We start from the raw sequence: 20,215 nt of genomic DNA, 5'->3' as shown, positions 1-20,215 counted from the left end.
CAACAAGAGAGTGGAAAAGACACTTGAACTGAGGCGTTTCCTTTGGCTTAAATCGACACAATAATTACACGAACTAATGCAATGCTAATTACTAATTGCCACTGTCAATTGTTTGGCCCCCGAACCTCGCTTTATACACTAACTATATTAGATACAGGATATTTTATATACACGACAATTGCAACACATTTGCAGCTTGCATAAATTTCCTCCGTTCCCTTTGGTGTGCTCTCTCTCTCTCTCTCACACAAAATGTTTTGCAAATTAACGATCTTTCAGAGGTCATAAATAATTTGTGCCATTTACGTGCAGAAATGACCTTATTGAAATTAATTTATGCAATGCCAAAAAAGCAAATGGCAAATGCGAAAATGCAACAGCATCGCATTGAATCATAATGCACATTTCATACGAGTCGCTATCGATATCACGACCACTCAATTGCCAATTTCGTTTTCGCATTTTAAGCCTGCTAATTGTGTGACGTTGAAGCTCAAAAATCATGCTAAATATTGAATAAATAAAGCACTCTCAACTACGCTTTCGATATGGCAATTTGTTTGATATATTTAACCAAACTTAGAACACAATAAAATTGTACAATAATTATAGCTAAGCTTCTATTTATGATACCAATATTCAACAAATATATTGAGGAATTTTCAATTGATTTGTAATGTTTATAAATACAAAATAACATTTCCAACATTCCAATAAATTAGATGAGATTGTTGCCACAATAAAATTGTGCAATAAAATCCAGCAAATATGGTTATGGGGAATGAATTTAGTATTTTTAATGTGTTATGATATAATAAAGTTTTTTTTTTTTAATATATATTTATTTATTATTTATTATATTCAGTGCGTTATGGTTTTATATTTATTTTTGGTATTTTATTTATATTTTCCATTTCATTTTATTACTAAAAGTTATATTTATTTATTATTAATAACATAAATTTAGTATAAATACAGAATAACATTTCCAACATTCCAATAAATAAGATGAGATTGTTGCCACAATAAAATTGTACAATATAAATATGGTAATATAAAACTTTGAGTGGAATGAATTTAGTATTATTATTATTATTTATTATTTAGTATATTCAGTGCATTATGGTTCTATATTTATTTTTGGTATTTTATTTACCTTGAAGTGAATGAATTTAGTATTTTTAATGCGTTATGATATAATAAAGTTTGATTCTGAAATATATGTTTATTTATTATTTAGTATATTCAGTACGTTATGGCTTTATATTTATTTTTGGTATTTTATTTATATTTTTAATTTCATTTTATTACTGAAAGTTATATTTATTTATTATTAATAACATAAATTTAGTGTAGATACAGAATAACATTTCCAACATTTGTGCAATAAATATTTAACCGAATATTTGCCACAATAAAATCGAACAATAAATTCTGGCAAATACGATTCTTTTAATGTGTGATAGCACCAAATTCAGTATTTATAGTGGGCAAGTGTATTTTTGGTATTTTTATTATTATTTTCAAATTTATTTTAGTTCTAAAAAATGTATTTAGTTGTTAAATGTTATAAATGCGGTTATTTTTAGAAAATATTCAACTAATTTGTGATGTTCATAAAAGTTAAAGAGACATCCACAGTTTATATGTATTTTTGGTATTTTTATGTATATTAAGTATATAATTTTCATACTGCATTATATATCTCTTTATTAATCAATTTAAATTTAGTTATTTTTAAAGTATTTTCAACGCATTCTTAAAGTTTTTATATGTAACATAAATATCCACAATATTATAAGCTTTTTTAGTAGCTTTTACTCCCAAAAATATTATTTATAAATAAAACACGCGAATTCAAATTTATAGTTTATTGATGATTATATTTAGTATTTAATATAAATTTAGTTATTATTTAGAAACGAAACAAAAATATCTATAAATTTTGTGTATTTTTATTTAATTTTTTAAGCACATTTAATGTGAATGCCTGCAAAAAGTGCTGCTCATAAATATTTCTATTAATATTTGCTGCCTCAATTACTTTTATCCGCCTTAAATAAACCAAATCGTTGGAATCATAATTTGCTGCTCACATTTTGAAATGTCTGTCGTTAGCAGCACTTCAGTTCAGCCTCCAAACACACACAAGGATATCAAAAGAGGATGAAGGACACTGAGAAGGAGAAGGAGACTGAGATGAAGCAGAAGCTCGAACCCAACTCAAGTCAAATCAAATTGTGTCAGTCGCTGAGCCAACTCGAGTCGAGTCGGTCACTTGTGCTTTTGGGTGGGCTGCATAAATGATTGAAATGTATTCAATTGTTTGATTGACTGACTGAATGAGTCAGTAAGTTGGCCCACGTGTCCGTCTGTCTGTCTGTCCGTCCGTCCATCACAACAATGCATGATTAATGGAAGCTGCGAACTGCGACTGAAATGGAGGTTGGCTGTCAGTGCGGGAATTAAAAAATTATTTGCGCCTAATTTTCCAGTTGCAAATGTAAAAGCGAGGCGTCTCTCTAATCGTTATCGTTATCGAGGCGAATTATGCGTCAATTACTTGAGGGGATTTGGCTGCTGTCCATTTAGCATTTGTCAGCCATCAATCAAACAATTTATGTTAATTGATTTGACGGCGATTTATGGTGATTTTTCAATCATAGTTGACGTTAGCATAGACATATGTATTTACGACTAGTTTATGCAGGCTCATAATGACGATGTTCATAATGACGATGATGATGATGATGGGCATGTTGTAGATAGTTTGCTGTCCGCAGTGACACACTTTCAGTTAGCCATGTGGCCATGTCTGTCAGTCACTCTGTCGTCTAGTTTATAGCCGAGTTTAGCGCAGCAATTGACCCAGTTAACCAGACACACACACACACACACACACACACACACACACACAGAGCATTGATAATGTGCATTTGAAGGATAGGTGCTGCAGCTTATCCGCAAGCTGGCAAACTTTAAATTTACCAAACGTAACGAAAACTTGGCACATTGGCACTTGCGACGGACACCCGACACAACCCATATTTGCTTAGCTTGATTACAGCCCAAATGTGATTTAAGGCACGTTAAACACACACACACACACACACACACACGCAAACACAGAGTGGGACAAATCAAAGCATTGCCCGTAACAGCAACAACAACAACAAAAGCCACAAGAATAACAACTAAAGCAACCATTACAGCCCCAGAGACACGACTCTGTACACTCTGTGGTCAGCTGCCTAGTTCATACTTGCTCCCACTTCGACACACATACAGTCACATGTACACCTTTGCTACCACTACTACTATTGCACTTCTAAGGCACATGTATAGCCGGAGACCTGTAGCCATAAAATATGCAAGTGCACGACACACAAGCTTGTTTGCAGTCGGCTAATGCATCAGGCTGCGTTTCCACCGAACAGCATCAGCATCTGTTTGCCCTGCAGCTGCAGCAGCAGAGTATGCTCAACTCTAAGTATGCTGTATAGAGAAGCTTAGAGGTCAGTAGCAAAATATAGAATTATAAACTAAAAACTTCTTCTGACTATTCACTGCTTAAATTTCCAGACAAACTTCTTAACTATCATTTGCCACAGAAACTCTGTTTCTTTTTTTTTAAAGGCAAAATAGATTCAAATTTTGGAATAGCAAATTATTCTCTAATAATAAACGATAATTCTCAAGTTATTCAATGATTAATTTTATAAAAAAAAGTATGTATGCTGTATAGAGAAGCTTAGAAGTCAGTAGAATTTAGAATTATAAACTAAAAACACTTTCTGACTATACACTGATTCATTTTCCAGACTGAGCTTTTACATTTCTGTTTTTTAAATGCTCGACTTTAAATATTCTGTATAGATAAATTTAGAATTAAGCAGTATAATTTAGAATTATAAACTGAAAACTTCTGCTGACTATTCACTGCTTAAATTTCCAGACAAAGTTCTTAACTATCAATCGCCACAGAGTTTCCCCATTTCTTTTTTTTAAATGCAAAATTGATTCAAATTTTAGATTAGCAAATTATTCTCTAATAATAAACGGAAATTTTCAGGTTATTCAATCATTAATTTTACAATAAAAAGTTGTTAATTGTTTATTATCAAAGATAATCCTCATTTTAAACGAAAGGTTCTCGATAGACTCCAAATACTTTGGTCCAATAAACAAACCTCTATTTACTAAATATATATATATTTAATAAATCATCGTCATGCTGTTATACATTACATGATAGTTTGGTAAATTTGAGGCTAAATATTCACAGATAACAGAAAAACTGACGCTAACCAAAGAGAATCCTCATTTTAAACGAAAGGTGCTCAACAGACTCCAATAAACATACCTCTATTTACTATAAATAAAATATACTATAAATATATTTAATAAATCATCGACTGTCTGTCAGGTATACATAAAATAATAATTTAGCAATTTGTCATTAATTATTTGACTATTCAAATATTAGAACACTCTCAATTATTCTCTAATGACACTTCAGATTCTCGGTGAAAGAGATTAATGAATTGATATTCAACTTAATCATTTAGCACATTGTTAAGAAATAATTGTGAGTAGAAACATAATACATAATTGTGCAGACATTTCAACACTTTGCTTGTCTATTAGTAAAGTAATCTCCAGTGACATTTAAAATATGCAAAATTCACTCTTTCGATTGTTTTGGTAAATCAATTAATTAATGATTTATTCTTCCATATTATCTTGGAAATTACCTCTTATTAAATTCAATTGAATTATAAAGGTAATTTATGGTGGCACTTAAATCTGAAGTCGGTTTTGGAAATAAATGAATTAACATTCTATTTAATCAACTTGCAAACCTCTGAAAGTTTTTATTTTTTAAGTTTATATTTTATAATTACTTATTGGACTTTAAGAATACAATATATGTATACAGATATATATTTAGTATTTTTGCGGTATATTGATTAACTATATTTTAAGAGTATGGTATTTTAAAAATGTAAAAGTATATGGATATACCACATATGGCATTCGGTATATTGTAGCATTTTTCCGGTATATCGATTTTGGTATATTTTAAAATTAACAATGAACACCCTCGAATGTAGACATTTTACTTATTAATTTTAAAGTTAGAATGTAATAATTTATCTAATTTGGGTTTAAAGAAACTCGATCTAAATTTATTCTTTTTAAGTATAAGAAGTATTTACAAAACAATTTTGTAAGTATACTAAGTATTGCTGTTACCAATTTAAAGTCACATTTCTATTCAAAAGTCCTCAATTTAGTAACTCTACAGGGTATACAACAACTTGTTCTACAGCTCGACAGCTGCGAGCACTATTTCAGTGAAAACAGAGCATTTATCGATGCATCGAGTGATGCTGTCAATGTTGTTTGTGCTGCTGTAGTTGTTGTTGCTGTTGTTGTTGTGTTGATGACATCGTAGCTGCCACCGCAGCCAAAACAAACCAATGACACCCTCACACTGAGCCACACACACACACTCAGAGAAAGGGAGAGAGGGGAGGCAGCCCGTAGATTCTTGGGCACACATGTTGGTATTGGTGCTGGTAACGGTTTGAGCCGACAAATGCCGGACCTGGCCAATGGCATTTGCATTCGAATTTGGCCAAAAGCGAGCGTTGAGGTTTGGCATTGCCAGCGGCTGCCTCTCAGTCTGATTTTGTCCTGAAGTTAACTTGTTACAGCTGCCGAATGACCAAAGTCAGAGCTTGTTGGCTTGACATTGTTGCTTATTTTCTGTGGTCTCGTTTCCTAATTAAGTGGAATTCTTTTTATTGTACTCGTACTGTGAGCTGGGCTTTCTATTTGTTTGTTAGACAGTCAGTTAACTGCAGTTCAACTGCTCTCTAAATAGGCCCATAAAAATGGACAAATCTTTTGATTTGTGTGCGTTGCGTTGCCAAATTGCTTAATCCTCCCACACACACAAACATACACACACATACGCATATGCCACTTGACCCAATTTTTAATCACTTTCCATGTGCACACATGTTCACACACAACTTGAAATGCCTTTCTCTCTGTGTGTGTCGCATAAATTTGTTCCTTAAAACTTACAGGTAAAAGTTTGAGCTGCACGTTCTAAGCTATTCCACAGAGCCGCAAACAAGCTTAAAACCTCCCAAAACGTTAGAACACAGAAAACTGAATCGGGCTATGGAAATTGCACTGCGACACAAATGTAAGCAAATGTTGTAATTGTGAGATTCGAGATGGACAAAAACTCAACAAGATCGTGTCGAATGTCAAACAAAGCCAGAGCTACATTGTTAAAGAACTTATTGAGCAGGAAAGTGAAGTGAATTTTAAGAGTTGTTCGTTGGTAAAAATAATTATGGATATCTCTAGTAATAATTAAAGAATTTCAATTAATTAGAAGAGAAGTCACAAATCATTTTGCATCATGCTAAGATTGCGAATATAATAAATTGATGTTAAATCATAATTATATAAAGTAGACCTTCCCAACAATACTACTAATATTTCAATATTTAAAACATTGAAGAATCAATTAAATGTTACAACACGAATACTTTTCAAATTTAGAACACAATTTTAAAGAAAATTAAAGTGAGTTTACTTCCAATACTACAATATTACAATATTTTCCCCTATACCGTAATAATTAGAGCCGAATAATTTTAAAATATATTCCACCAAATATTATTATAGCATAATCTATAAAATTTTTTAAATTTGAAGTCACATGACCAAAGCAGAATCATTAATTCATTCAGTTATTCATTTTGTAAGTGTGCCCTCGAAAGTAGGCAATGAAAATTTTCAATTCCTTGCCTGACAAAATCTTCAGCTTATTTGTGATCTACCCTTAAAAGTAGGCAATGAAAATTTTCGTTGGCGTTTCTGTACTGAAAACCTTAGCTACCTTCTTTTCTTTCTTTCTTTTCATTTCTTTCTTTTCATTTCTCAATTTCTTAAACGTTGTCACGTTGTCATCTCTAGCCAGCTGCAACTGCATGCGCTTAGGTAATTTCGTGCTTCACTATTTCGCAAAAATTCCTGAATATGCAGCGACCCAAAGAGGGCAACACGTGCTGTTGCCTTTGCTGCTCTTCTTGTTGTTTGTTTGCTGTGTGCTGTGCTGTGTTGTGTTCTGTTGTGTCCTGCGTCCTGTTGTGGGCGCAAAAAGTTTAACAATAATAAGCAAATGCCCAAAAGCCAAAAACTTTCAGCCGCATGGCTACAATTGGCACTAAAACCAAGCTCGCACCCTGCCCAGCAGTCAGACTCCCGAACATCCTCCTTCTCACTCTCTCCCCCTCTCAGTAGTGTTGTTGGCGTTGCAAATACGATTAAATATGGCAAAAGTTGTGCGTACACACGTCGCCCATTTTATTTAGATTGCGCAACAAAGCCAAACGACAACAACAAAAGCAAGAGCAACAGCAAAAGCAACAGCAGAAAGTATAACAAAAACATTAAGGTCGCTGAGAGGCCTCGCATTTTGTATACTCGCTCTAACAAGGCTAACACATGTTTCTGTGGCCAAAGCACAGCACAATTCTGTTAACAATTTTATTATTAAAATGCTGTCAGTGTGAGCGAATGTGTGTGTGTGTGTTTGTTTTTGCTGTCTCTCTCTGTGTTGCAGAGCAATTTCCAGTTGGCCACAAAATGCATTAGTGGCTTACACTGTGCACTCTTCATTCCATCTCCCCTAGCATACGATAAATGGTGCTTTTAAAACTGTTGCCATAGATAAAGCTTAGAAAATGGTGAATACATGTTAGAATACTAATTATAATCCATCCATAGAATGGTCAGCCGCACTCGAAACAACACAGAGCCAGAGCCATTGTTAATCGATGCGGCATTAAATAAAGTGCATGGATAATGTGGGCTTGAAATTGCATTTTAATTTTTTGAAATGACGTACGCTAAAAAAAAGAATGGTTGCTAGCTTAAAGATTAATGCTTAAATGCAACTTAAAACTAATTGAGAAGAAACACGAAACACGAAACACTCTTTGTGTATGTGAGTGCATTCAATTCACTGTGAGTTTCGACTTCGGCAGCACTTGACATGTAATTATCGCTTATTAAGCTGCCGCTCTTCAAAAAGAGAGGAGCAAAAAGGGATGCTGGATGTGTAAATGCTACTTAAATATATTTAAATGTGGCTCTCCATTAAGCTTGACATGCAGCTATGCAGATATTGAGGTCTATCTGCAAGTATTTATAATTATGCGACTGAAAATTGAGCCGACAGACAATAATGCAACAACAAAAAGTCCAAAATGAGCCGCACATAACAATGAATTTTAATTGCCAGCAGCAACAGCAACAGCGGCATCTACCGGCAATTGGTGTTGAAATTTATGCGTGAAAATTATATATTCAATAATAATGCATTACAATTCAAGCAGTAAAGCAGCAACATTTTGTCATTAACTTGGCAACTCGATTGTCCGCAAAATAAAGTATTGTCTCACATAAATAACGCGCATTGTGAGACTCCATTTGATAAATTGCATTGCACTGCATTAATGTTAATCGCAACGGGTTTAAAGTTCGCACTCGCTATCTTTCTTTTTTTTCGTACTGATTCAAAGCGCCCACAGCAAACGCCTGCATTAGACATGTGGCACACGTAAACACTTAGCTGACACAAAATGCAGGTGTGCACCTCTCTCTCACCTGGCCAAAAATACAGTTAGTAGTTGCTGATTTAGTTAATTTTGCAACGCGACACATTTGCCGTCTAATTTGACTCAAAAATCATTTCGTGTCCATCACTTTTGGCTGCTTGCCAAACGGGTCACGAAGTGGCTCAGTGTCCAGCTGCCAGCTGCTGCTGTTTTTGGTTTCTATACCCGCTACCCAAAGGTTTAAAGGGTATAATAAGTTTGTGCCTCTGTGAAATGTATGTAATAGGCAGAAGAAGGCATCTGCGAGTCTATAAAATATGTATATTATTGACCATGTCCATCCGTATAAGCACATAGATTTCAGTGATTATAAAAGATACAATGGCTGACAATCTGGTATATTGTGCTCTCTTTGGTATATTTTGAATGTTGTACATTACCAATATACGAAATGTAGCCTATGGCATATTTTGTAGTATTTTGGCGGTATATGAATTGGGTATATTTTAACAATGGGTTGAGTTGAGTAACTCATAGTCGATATCAATATACCAAATATAGCGTATGGTATATTTTTAGTATGTTTTCGGTATATACATTTGGTATATTTTAACATTCATACCGCACTATTTTGCTTTCACAAGGAGTAGTAATTTTCAATATACCAATTATGGTCTTCGGTATTTTTTTTGGTATGTTTGTGGTATATGAATTTGGTATATTTAAAAATGAATACCACTCTATTTTGATCTAATTTAAAATGGGCAGCGGCATCTCACAGTTGATATCAATATACCAAATATTGCCTATGGTATATTTTTAGTATTATTGTGGTATAATGATTTAGTATATTTTCGATATAATATCGAACTGTTTTGCTTTCATTTAAAATGGGTAGCGGCATCTCACAGTCGATATCAATATTCCAAATATAGCATATAGTATATTTTTTGTATATTTTCGGAATATACATTTGGTATATTTTAACATTAATACCTCACTGTTTTCCTTTGTTTCACAATGGGTAATAATTATCAGTATACCAATTATAGCCTTCGGTATGTTTTGGTATTTTTGTGGTATATGAATTTGGTATATTTAAAAATTAAAATCACTCTATTTTGTTCAAATGTAAAATGGGTAGCGGCATCTCACAGTCGATAAATAAACCAAATATTGTCTATGGTATATTTTTAGTATTTTTGCGGTATATTAATTTGATATATTATAAAATGAATACCGCACTATTTTGCTTACAAAATGGGTACCGAGTATCTCGCAGTCGATTACAATCGACTGTAGCTTTCTTAGTTGTTTTTTTGCTGCTGTTGCTGACGAAAGGGCTCATCATAATGTGCGCTAATGTGCATAATGTAAGCGACACGCACACCTGCACATCAACTCACACATAGAGAGAGAGAGACAGGGAACAACGTGCCACAGGCATTGGCAGTGGCCAGTGGCAAGCGTGGCACAAACGCGGAGACAGCAAACACGAAACAGGCAATTTAACAGGCCATCAACGTTGATGGTGCCGACAATGATGTTGTTGATGGCGGCAGCCAGTCAGCTTTCCTGCCTGCTGACTGCTGCCTGCCTAACAATAACAACCAGGCCAATAACTAGAGCAGCCGCAACACGTTCAACAGCTGCCACTGCTACAACACAGTCGGCTAACAAGGCGTATACATAACATTTACAATATTAACCAAAAAATATTATTGCACTCATTACAATTTATACGCGAAAGCGCAACTATCAAGGTTACGCCAACGGGTCGTATGCGTGATGAATTGCTTTTGCATTTCGGGCATTCGCCGCTGTTGGTAATCGCTGTCAAACGGAAGCGATAATGAAGCCCTATTCACCGAGTGGAGAGTGCACCTTGTGCCACAGGCAAAAGCAAAGGTAAAGGCAAAGGCCAAGAGTCACGTCCACGTGCTGAATTCAAGTGCCAAGTGGCAACTTGTAATGCGCACGTAGAGGCCACGTTAAAAGGAATGCCTAATGTAAAACTTTGAAGCGAAGAGAGTGCTGAGAGCGAATTATCTTTTGGGCAATGCATTCATTCATTCATTATTGATAGCGCATACGACACGTTGCCACACACACACACACACACAATTATTAAGTGGCCTTAATTAGTGCGACAAAAGTGTTTGCCAATTGAGCTTCACTTTTGTGTTGAAAACTTTGTGGTCTTTAATCTTACACAGCTTACAGCAGCAGCACATTGTGTCATTTGAGCCAGTCGAGCACCTGCTCTCTCCGCTTGCACTGCTTAAGCCGCTTTGTTCTGACCATTTGGCTGCTGCTCCCGCTGCTGCTGCTGCTGTGCCCTGTTCTTTGAGGCCAGCACTGCCACAAAGTGGCCCACATAGTTTTGCTTAACTCCATTTTTATATTTCAATACCGCTTAAAAAGTTACTTGAAGCAAGGTATATACTTTATAAATGTGTTCGACAGGGAAATTTAAAAGAATGAAATGATAAAAATGGTCACTTACATAAAAAATCGATGACAACAAATTTGGCAGCAGAAATATCTGAAAAGGAAAAAGATATATACTTTAGTAATATGTTCGACAGGGAATTTTAAAAGAATGAAATGATAAAAATTGTTCAAGAAAAATATCATAAAGAAAAAAAAACTATTTTTGAAAATATCTGTAAAAGAAAAAGGCAATAGCTGAATTGAAATTTGTATATTTGAAAAATTCTAATATGTTCTTAAAATTATATTATTTGTATTATGTATTGAAAGTTAAAAATTAAATTAGTCATTTTAGTAAACTAAAATATTTGAAAATTTAAATTGTTTTTATTATTTACATTTGACACTATATTTTAAAATTTAAGAAATGCTTAACAGTTATAAATTTAGTCTTTATTTATTAAAGGGTATTTTTTGTTGTCTCCATTTCAATTGTTTTTAAACTTGCTTTGGAAATATGACAAAAATGTTTGCAGTCTTTTATCCCAACAAAAAAAAAGCAATTCCCTTTTTGATAGCTTTTGACTAGTGAAATTTTGTGTAAGCTTGTTTGACTGCAAGAATTCGAAAAGCATTTAAAAAGCAACTTAAACGGACAGGAAAAATGTGGGTCGAGTGTGTGACAAATAAAATGAATAATTTAATATAATGAATATAGAAAAAGTAATAAGAGAATTGTTTAATTAGAAGGTATCGTAAAGTGAAGTAAAACTCTGCTCAAGCATCTCTCATGCTGTTTTGCTTTGGCAGCCGCCTCAAACTCTTTCCTTACAGCGACGCGTCGACGGTGGCGGCTGCTTGTGGCACACACAAAAGCCAGGAAATTGAATAAAATTGCCATGTTATGATTATAGAAAGGAAGCGTGCAAGAGTCAGCAAAGGAGCAACGCTGGCAAATGGCAAATGGCAAAGGGATGCGCATTGCAACGTGCAACGATGGCAGCGCGAATAAAAAGTTTCCCGTTTGTGGCTGTAAAAGTAAAGCACTCTTTTTTCGGTAGAGAGAGAGAGAGAGAGAGAGAGGGGGAAGAGGGACCTTAACTAACTGTGCGGCTTAACAACCAACTGATAATGAGCCAGTTGACAGTTGCACTTTGGCCTTTATGGCAAAAACCATAATTTGCAGCGCCCAAAAGTCAGAGCAGACTCTTTTGTCAATACGAGTATGCACAGCACAGCACAGCGCAGGCAATTATTATTATTATTATTGCTATTTTCCTTTATTTTTTTTCGTTTTCATTATTATTATTATTGCTATTGTTGTTGCTGTTGCTGTGCGTGTTAATAACGCGGGGAAATCAACGCAGCACAGCACGACGTAATATTAAATTTGTGTTTTAATTTTATTAAACAAGTGCACATCAATAACACCACGCGACTCCGGAGCGACTTCAATTTCTGGCAAAGCGAGCAGCAAAAAAAATATATATGACTGCATCCCCAGAGAGTCCCTTGTGGCTGAGCGTTAAAATATTGACATCTGCTGCAGTTGCTCCCCCTTTTCCCATCTTCTCTCTCTCTCTCTCTCTACTCCTTTTTGGAGGCCATGTCCAGCATCGTATCACATGACCAGCGACAGAGAGAGAAAGAGAGAAAGAATTTTTGTTGACGACTTCGTCGCGCAAATAAAGCGTAAAATTCTGTTTTATTTTTCGCGCATTGTTTGTTGTGTGTCTTTTAAAAATGGAAAACACAAACAATCAAATGCATTTCACTGTGCGTAGTGTGTGTTCGCCACACTGTGTGTGTGTGTGTGTGTGTGTGTTGTGGCTGCGTATGTGTGAAAATGACCTTTAGCTTTCGGAGTCGACTCTGCAAAGTCACCACTGAAATACCCTGCAGACAAATCAGCTAAGAGCTGTGTATAATTTAATGTAATTTTTTTAAATTATATGGCTAAAAGTAAATTTAGTGCCATTTTTATATTATTATAATAAAGAAGAAATTACACTGCCATAAAAAATAATATGAGCTTTAAACATTTGAGAAAATATTGTACAATTTATATTATTATAATAAATAGGAAATTGTACTACTATAAAAAAAATAATATGAACTTTGGACATTAGAGAAAACAAGTAAATTTTATAATATTATAATAAATAGAAAATTGCACTGATATTTAAATAATCATAAGAACTTTAACAAAAATTCTTAAAAAATATATTCATAGTAGATTGAACTTTCTAAATAATAAAAATTTGATAATATTAGAGTTTAAGAGAAGTATTTTTTAAATCATTTGCCACTTCTGAGATTTGGTTCAAATAAAACAATTACTTATTACAAATTTTTATTTCATGGTTAGACTATAACTTTTATTCTGAAATTTCGAAAAACAAATTAAAACAAAAATTGTTCAATTTTAGTTCTTTTTTTTAATATACCAATTATACTATTTCAGTATTCAGATGTATTAAATTTATATTATAATGCAAAATTTCAAAAGCCAAGTCTAAACAAAAACAATTTTTTAATTTTGCTATTTTTTTTATTGTACTAATTATACTTATTCAGTAAAGTAGTCTTATATTTATACTATACAGCATATTATATTTTTGAACTCCAAAATTTCATTTAAATAAAAATAAAAAAGTAAATAGAGTATTTCGTGGCCAATCATGCAGCAGACACTTTTGACTTTGGTTTGTTTTTCAGCCTCAAGCTGTTGCGTTAATTGCATATTTAAATTTATGCTGTTAATTGTTGGCAACGCGTCAGGATGCATTGGCTGGCTCCTTTTAAGTTATGGCTTCAACATTGCGTCATCACTTCACGCTTCCTTCCCGCCATTCCCGCCGCAATGCATTGCAGCCAGCTGGCGAGGCGACTGAGTGGCTCAGTGGCATCAAACTGCTCGACATCCATTTAATGAAACCTCATATAAAAATATAAAATACACACGAAAAAAATGGGAAACCAGAAAAAGCAAGGCAGCAGTCGGCAAAGTGCAAAAGATCCTGTTGGTTGGGACAAGTGAGTGGCATTGAGATGCCAGCTTGATCCTTAGAGACTGTCGACTACAGATTGCACTTCCTTCTATCGCAGATGGAGTCTGCGGCTGTGGCTTAATTAATTTCACTCCTGTTTCGATTTTAATTACATTTCTATCTCATTTCCCCGGGCAACTAATTGATATACTACCTGTTCCTTTTAAGTTGCGATATTAAACAAACAGTTGAGAAGTAATCTAATTTTTTGGTGTCTTTAAGTTACTATTGATTTTGTTGACATAAAATAAATGAAATAAAAATTCGAAAAAAATTTAAATTTTTATATGCTACACATTTAAATGATTTCTAAATTAATAAATATTATTTTTTCATTAATCTTTTAAAAATAAATTACTAAATACTTTTTACCTTATCCAAAAAAAATATTCCAAGAAAATAATTCTTAAACAAACAAAAAACAAGAAAAGGTTTCATTCTTGAAATATACCAAATAATATACTATACATAAACTAAAATATACCGTAGCTCATATTTGGTATATCGATGTTGTGCTACATTCCAAATATACCATAGAGTGCTGAATATACCTAATTAATTTGGTCAATATTCTATATTATATTATTATGATGTTATAAATTGAGTTTTACAAATGAAAGTCTCAAGCTTCTTTTTATTTTGCTGCAATTTGAATTTATTAAGGAATAATATTAACGCAATTTCACAAAAGTTTGCAATGCAATAACAAACTAATCAAGAAATGCAACTGGTTGAACATCGAATAATAGAAATGAGTAACAAACTACAACAAAACATTTTGAATGAAGTAATATACAATACACAACAATCGTAATTTTCTAGACTCTGCAGCTAATCGCAAAGGAATCCCAGCTGGCGAATGTTGATGCGTATAAAGGGTATCTCGAGTTGCTCTGGCTGTGGCTCCAACTCCAGCAGTCGCTTGATATCATAACGCTTCACGCTGGACTTTGCAGCAATATACTCGAATTTGTCAGCCAAATCGGGAGCCAATGTTACGCCCGGAATTGTGGGCGTGGGCAAGAGTCCGCAATTGGCAAAAGCACGTGAAATGTTGCGAGCGTGAGTGAGATTCCCGCGACGCTTCTCGCCGCTGGCGACTTTGGGTGCTGGTGGCCAATAGCGTGGCACAAATAATCCCTGATCTTTGCTGGCCTTTGGCAGCGTTTCTTTGATCTCTTTGATCTCTTTGCTGGGCTGCATTATGTTGCCCAAGGTCGAAGGCGCCATGGCACGTTGCATGGGCATATTCTCATCGCTTTTGCCCAAAGGTTTGCGCATCGTGTAGTTCTCCTTGTTGGCACTGGCGGCTCGAGCCTTGCAGCGTTCATCCCACTGCTTAACAGTTGGAATATAACGTCGAGCTGGCTCCGATTTGTTCTCTGTCGATATCTCTAGCTGTTGCCCTGCTTTCAGCTCTATCGTTTGTCCTATCTGTAGTGTAGACTTTAGCTCTATCTTTGGTCCAGTCTTTAGTTCTACTGTAAGCTCTGGCTTTGCCTCTTCCGCTGGCTGCTTCACTGCTCTTTGAAGCGCCACATAGCGACCCGCAGTGCCACGCTGTTGTTGCATCTTCGGCGGTTTTTCCCCTGGCTTTTGACTCGGCAGCTTCTGATCATGTTGCTGCTGTTGCAATTGGCGATCCAGTTTCTGCTCCAGCTCTTGACGCATTTCGTTAAGTATACGTTCAATTTGTTCCTTTTTTATGGCACGCAATTTATCCACACGCACTCGCTCCTCGGCTGTGAAGGTGACAGCTTCGCGTGTGAGATGCACCAAGACTTCAGGCTTCTTCTCTTCCAGCTGCTGCTGTTCACGCTGTCGTCGTTGTTCCACCAGCTTCAAGGCTTCCAAGGCCACTTTGCGCTCCTGCTCGCGACGCTTGACATCCGCTGGCGTCTCTTTAACATCGATCTTCTCTCTCGGTGGTTTTTTGCCCACAATTTCGGCATTCAACGCAAGTGTTTCCTTTTCTATAGCTGGCAGCGATTGTTGAGCTGCAGACAGTTTGGTAGCGTAAAGTTTGCAGTTACTTATTCCAATACTTACCTGGACGCTCGGCACGCGGCTGCTTGGGAAATCCCTTCCAGGGCAGCAGCAACTTTGGCTGTGTCAATTTGCGTTCAACTGGATGCAAATCGTTGTCTTCTTTCGTACGTGGCACAAACTCAGAAGCATTCACATTGAGTAGACGACGATTTGTGGTGGCAGCTGTTGTTGTTTCTGTAGTTCTTGATGTTGTTGTTTGTAGAGCAGTCTCCTCGCTGTCGCTCTCGCTCTCACTATCACTCAATAGACACAGCAACTTGGGCATTGGTTTGCCCGTCTTTGCATACGCAGCACGACACTGGATTAAATGCTGCATGATTGTCCCAAGAAGTAAGCTCGTTAAGATACGTTTAATGAGTACGGGGTGAGAATTGAAAGCTACAGTTTGTCGACTGCTTCGATAATAAGCGAGCACAATAATAATAAATTTGCTCAGCAGCAGCAAACACACATGAACGTTTGCTTGTGGCCTGCTCAGCCGCTCGATATTTAAATTGGGGGGTGAGGGGGCTGAGAGCAAATAGTTTAGCCAAGTTTTAAATTGCTAGCCAGATTGTTTGCACAATAAACGTGAAGTAGAAAGGCGAGGCAAACAACAAGTCGGTCAAGTGCAGTCAACTCGAAGACGACAACGGTAAGGACATTCAATAAAACGTTTGCTATTATTATGGGAACACACTCAGGCACACACGCACACACACACACACAGAAGAAGAAGGAAAGGAAATGCAAGGCAATGCAATGAAATGAAATGAAAGAAACGCACAGAAATATGCAATTTCACCTCAATCACAGCTGTAAAAACAAACAAACAATGCAGGTAAATGCTGAGCTGCTTTACCTCACTCTCTTCCCCCTCCTTCTTCGCCTTGCCACATGCTGTTTCCTCAGTGCAAACGCTGTGTGCGTTCCCCATATCAGTTTTCTTGCTCCTGCGAGAGCCAGAGAAAAGAAATGCAATAAGTAAAATGTAATTACTGCAGCTTCTTGTAGCAGCTTGTTGGTTTGGCATTCGCAATATTAATCCTAACGCATAATATATGCATTTATTTGTATTTGCCTGGTAACTAGATCGCATTAAATAAGTAAGAAAGCTACCGCTGAGTATGCTCGACTGTGAGATGGCCGCTAAACATTTTTTTGTATACAAGTAAAACAGTGCAGTATTATTTTTGAAAGTATACCGAAAAAATACAAAAATATACCAAAGGAAAAACAATATACTATTGCACTCGAAATATACCATAGAGCGGTTTTGTTAAAATATACATAATCAATATGCGGAGAAAATACTAAAATATACCGAAGGCTATATTTGGTATATCAATAGACAATTACATTGAAAATATACCATAAAGTATGATTCTTAAAAACAGTCCCAATAAATGCACCGTAAAAATACTCAAAATATACCGCAATTTTATAAATATACAATAAAGTAAAACTCTTATATCATATCTAATCAATGCTGTATTTGGTATATCAATATGCTATTACTTTCAAAAAATATACCTAATTAATATACCAACAAATACTTAAATATATATTTGGTATGTCAATAGACTATTACATTTAAAATATACCATAAAGTATTATTCTTAAGACAGTCCCAATAAATACACTGTAAAAATATACCGTCATCTATATTTGGTAAATTAATATACATTATATTCAAAACATACCATAAAGTAAAACTCTTAAAATATATCTAATCAAAAAGAATGTAAAGTAAATCGAATGCTGTATTTGGTATAATAATATACTATTACTTTCAGAATATACCTAATTAATATACCAACAAATACTTAAATATATCGAATGCTGTATTTGGTATATTCAATAAATATACCATAAAGGTATATTTGGTATATCAATAGACTATTACGTTTAAAATATACCATAAAGTATTATTCCTAAAACAATGCTAATAAATATACCGTAAAAATACCCCAAATATACCGCAATCTATATTTAGTAAATTAAAAATCAAAATATACCATAAAGTAAAACTCTTAAAATATATCTAATCCATATACCGAAAAGGAATCTAAAATATATCGAATGCTGTATTTGGTATATCAACATACTACTACTTTCAAAAATATACCTAATTAATATACCAACAAATATTTAAATATACCGAAGGATTTATTTGGTATATTCAATAAATATACTATTACATTCAAAATATACCATAAAGGTATATTTGGTATATCAATATTCTATTACATTCACACAAAATATATTCCTCAATAACTTCCTCAATAATTATCTCATCACAATCAAATCAGGAACCAAAAGACTATAGTTCTTCACTAGGAGTAGCGGGTATAAAAACTTTGCTTTAAATAATCATTTCGCTTTGCGGCTTATGTTTTTGCAACACAATAATCGGCGCATAAATGTGGCATCGGCTTAACGGTTCAGTTCTTTATATGCCATGTTATTGGAGCATCAAATTGAGGCTAACTGTCACACAACTTGTGCATTTTATAACTCATTAAATTGACTTTAAGCCAGTTTTTTTTTATATCTACTACCATTTTTTCGCGTTCGTATTAATCCGCTTGTTCAACTTTCATTACATTTGCGCTTATCTGCATAATTGAAATGAATGCTTAACGGTATTTGTAATTTAAAATACGAAATTAACAGAAGCTGAAAAGCGATTGAATATCACGACTAAATGATACCATAGAAAATAATATATTTAAAAGTAAATTAAATTAAAAAATGTATTACTACAATTTACACAGTCTCATATTCAAACAACACTGAACTGCACTTTTTACAGGGTATTGCGACGTGAGCAAATGTGCAATGACATATGAAAAACACATCATTAATTCACAAATAACCAAATTAAACAATTAATTGCCAAAGACAAGTACTGTGACAAAAAAAAGTAAATAGTAATAATGCAAAAAAAGAGTAATACAAAATTAAATATAATATATACATGTGGCGGAACAAACTTAATCATTGACAAGGGCAACAAATTTAATTTCGCATTTGAATGCACAATTTAAATGCATTCATTCATTCATTGGACTATTCAAACACTCGCATTGCCCTCATAAGTAATTAAAAATTAAATAACTATCACTCTTGAGCGTGCACAAAAGATACATGCAGCCGCTGGCTAAATAAATAAATACAAAAAAAAAAAAAAAAAAAGAATACTCTATATATATTACGTATACGCAACGAAGGCGAAAGTGGTTGGAGAACAAATGGAATAAAAAGCAAAAGCGTCGACAAATGAAATTCATTAACATGCTTCTAATTACACCAGACAATGGCAATGACAGTGAGTGGGCGCCAACGTTTTTCTAGGGGGCGTGGCTGTTTTGTGTGTGCTGTGTGTGCATTTTGCATACAAATTGCCAAATTAATGAGCAAAACAGCAGCAACAGAAGCCGCAGTAAATAAAAGCAAATAAATTTATAAATACAAACAAATACGACGAATTCTCTCGTCCCTTAAAATGCGTGCCAAAATCAGAATCTCTCTCTGTCTTTCTCACCCTTTCTCTGTCTCTCACTCGTGGCCGAAAATTTGTTGAACCGAATTCATAACTTTGCTGTGAGGGCTAATTGGAGGCTAAGCAAATATTTGCACTTCAATACTCAGTGCTAAATGGTTCGTAATGAGTACAATTTTTGAGCTCTCAGCTTACAGCGTATCATTTTAATAAAGAGCATAATAACAATTTAATGAAGTTTATTTTAATAAGAATTGCAAGCATAAAAAAACATTCTAATAAAATTTGATTTACTATCAATGGCAAGCGCAAATTTTATATTAAAATGGACGACTTAGAAGAGCTTTGCAGTTAATGCTTTAGAAATAAGCTAGTGTTATTGTAAACTCTTTATTACTTTTATTAAACAAATAATATTTCCTTATGTATTAATGATAATAACTCACTAACTTATACAAACATTCTATAAAAATTAAAATCAAATCGACTTTATAGCTTAAGTCTTCTAAAATATATATTGCGATTAGAAATATTATCCGAAATATAAGAAA

General features: G+C 34.4%; 1 protein-coding gene across 1 annotated transcript; it reads right to left on the bottom strand.

Annotated features, from left to right (window-relative positions):
* Window positions 1–14,768: 14,768 nt before the first annotated feature.
* On the bottom strand, window positions 14,769–16,610 carry LOC132798708 (mitogen-activated protein kinase kinase kinase kinase 4). Its single transcript, XM_060810665.1, has 2 exons — window positions 16,181–16,610; window positions 14,769–16,128 (listed from the first exon to the last, which is right to left on the bottom strand). Exons 1-2 carry the CDS (start codon window positions 16,494–16,496, stop codon window positions 14,963–14,965), a joined length of 1,482 nt encoding a protein of 493 aa, XP_060666648.1. The 5' UTR covers window positions 16,497–16,610; the 3' UTR covers window positions 14,769–14,962.
* Window positions 16,611–20,215: the final 3,605 nt, after the last annotated feature.

The sequence above is a fragment of the Drosophila nasuta genome, chromosome 2L (assembly GCF_023558535.2).
Source record: "Drosophila nasuta strain 15112-1781.00 chromosome 2L, ASM2355853v1, whole genome shotgun sequence".
Classification (NCBI taxonomy): domain Eukaryota; kingdom Metazoa; phylum Arthropoda; class Insecta; order Diptera; family Drosophilidae; genus Drosophila; species Drosophila nasuta.
Note: the sequence above shows the minus strand (reverse complement) of the source record. Positions and strands in the feature narration are given on the sequence as shown.

Coding starts and splice junctions, on each gene's coding strand:
- LOC132798708 (XM_060810665.1), bottom strand. CDS start 16,496: ATGCAGCATTTAATCCAGTGTCGTGCTGCGTATGCAAAGACGGGCAAA. Junction 16,129..16,180: donor GCCGCGTGCCGAGCGTCCAG/GTAAGTATTGGA, acceptor AACTGTCTGCAG/CTCAACAATCGCTGCCAGCT.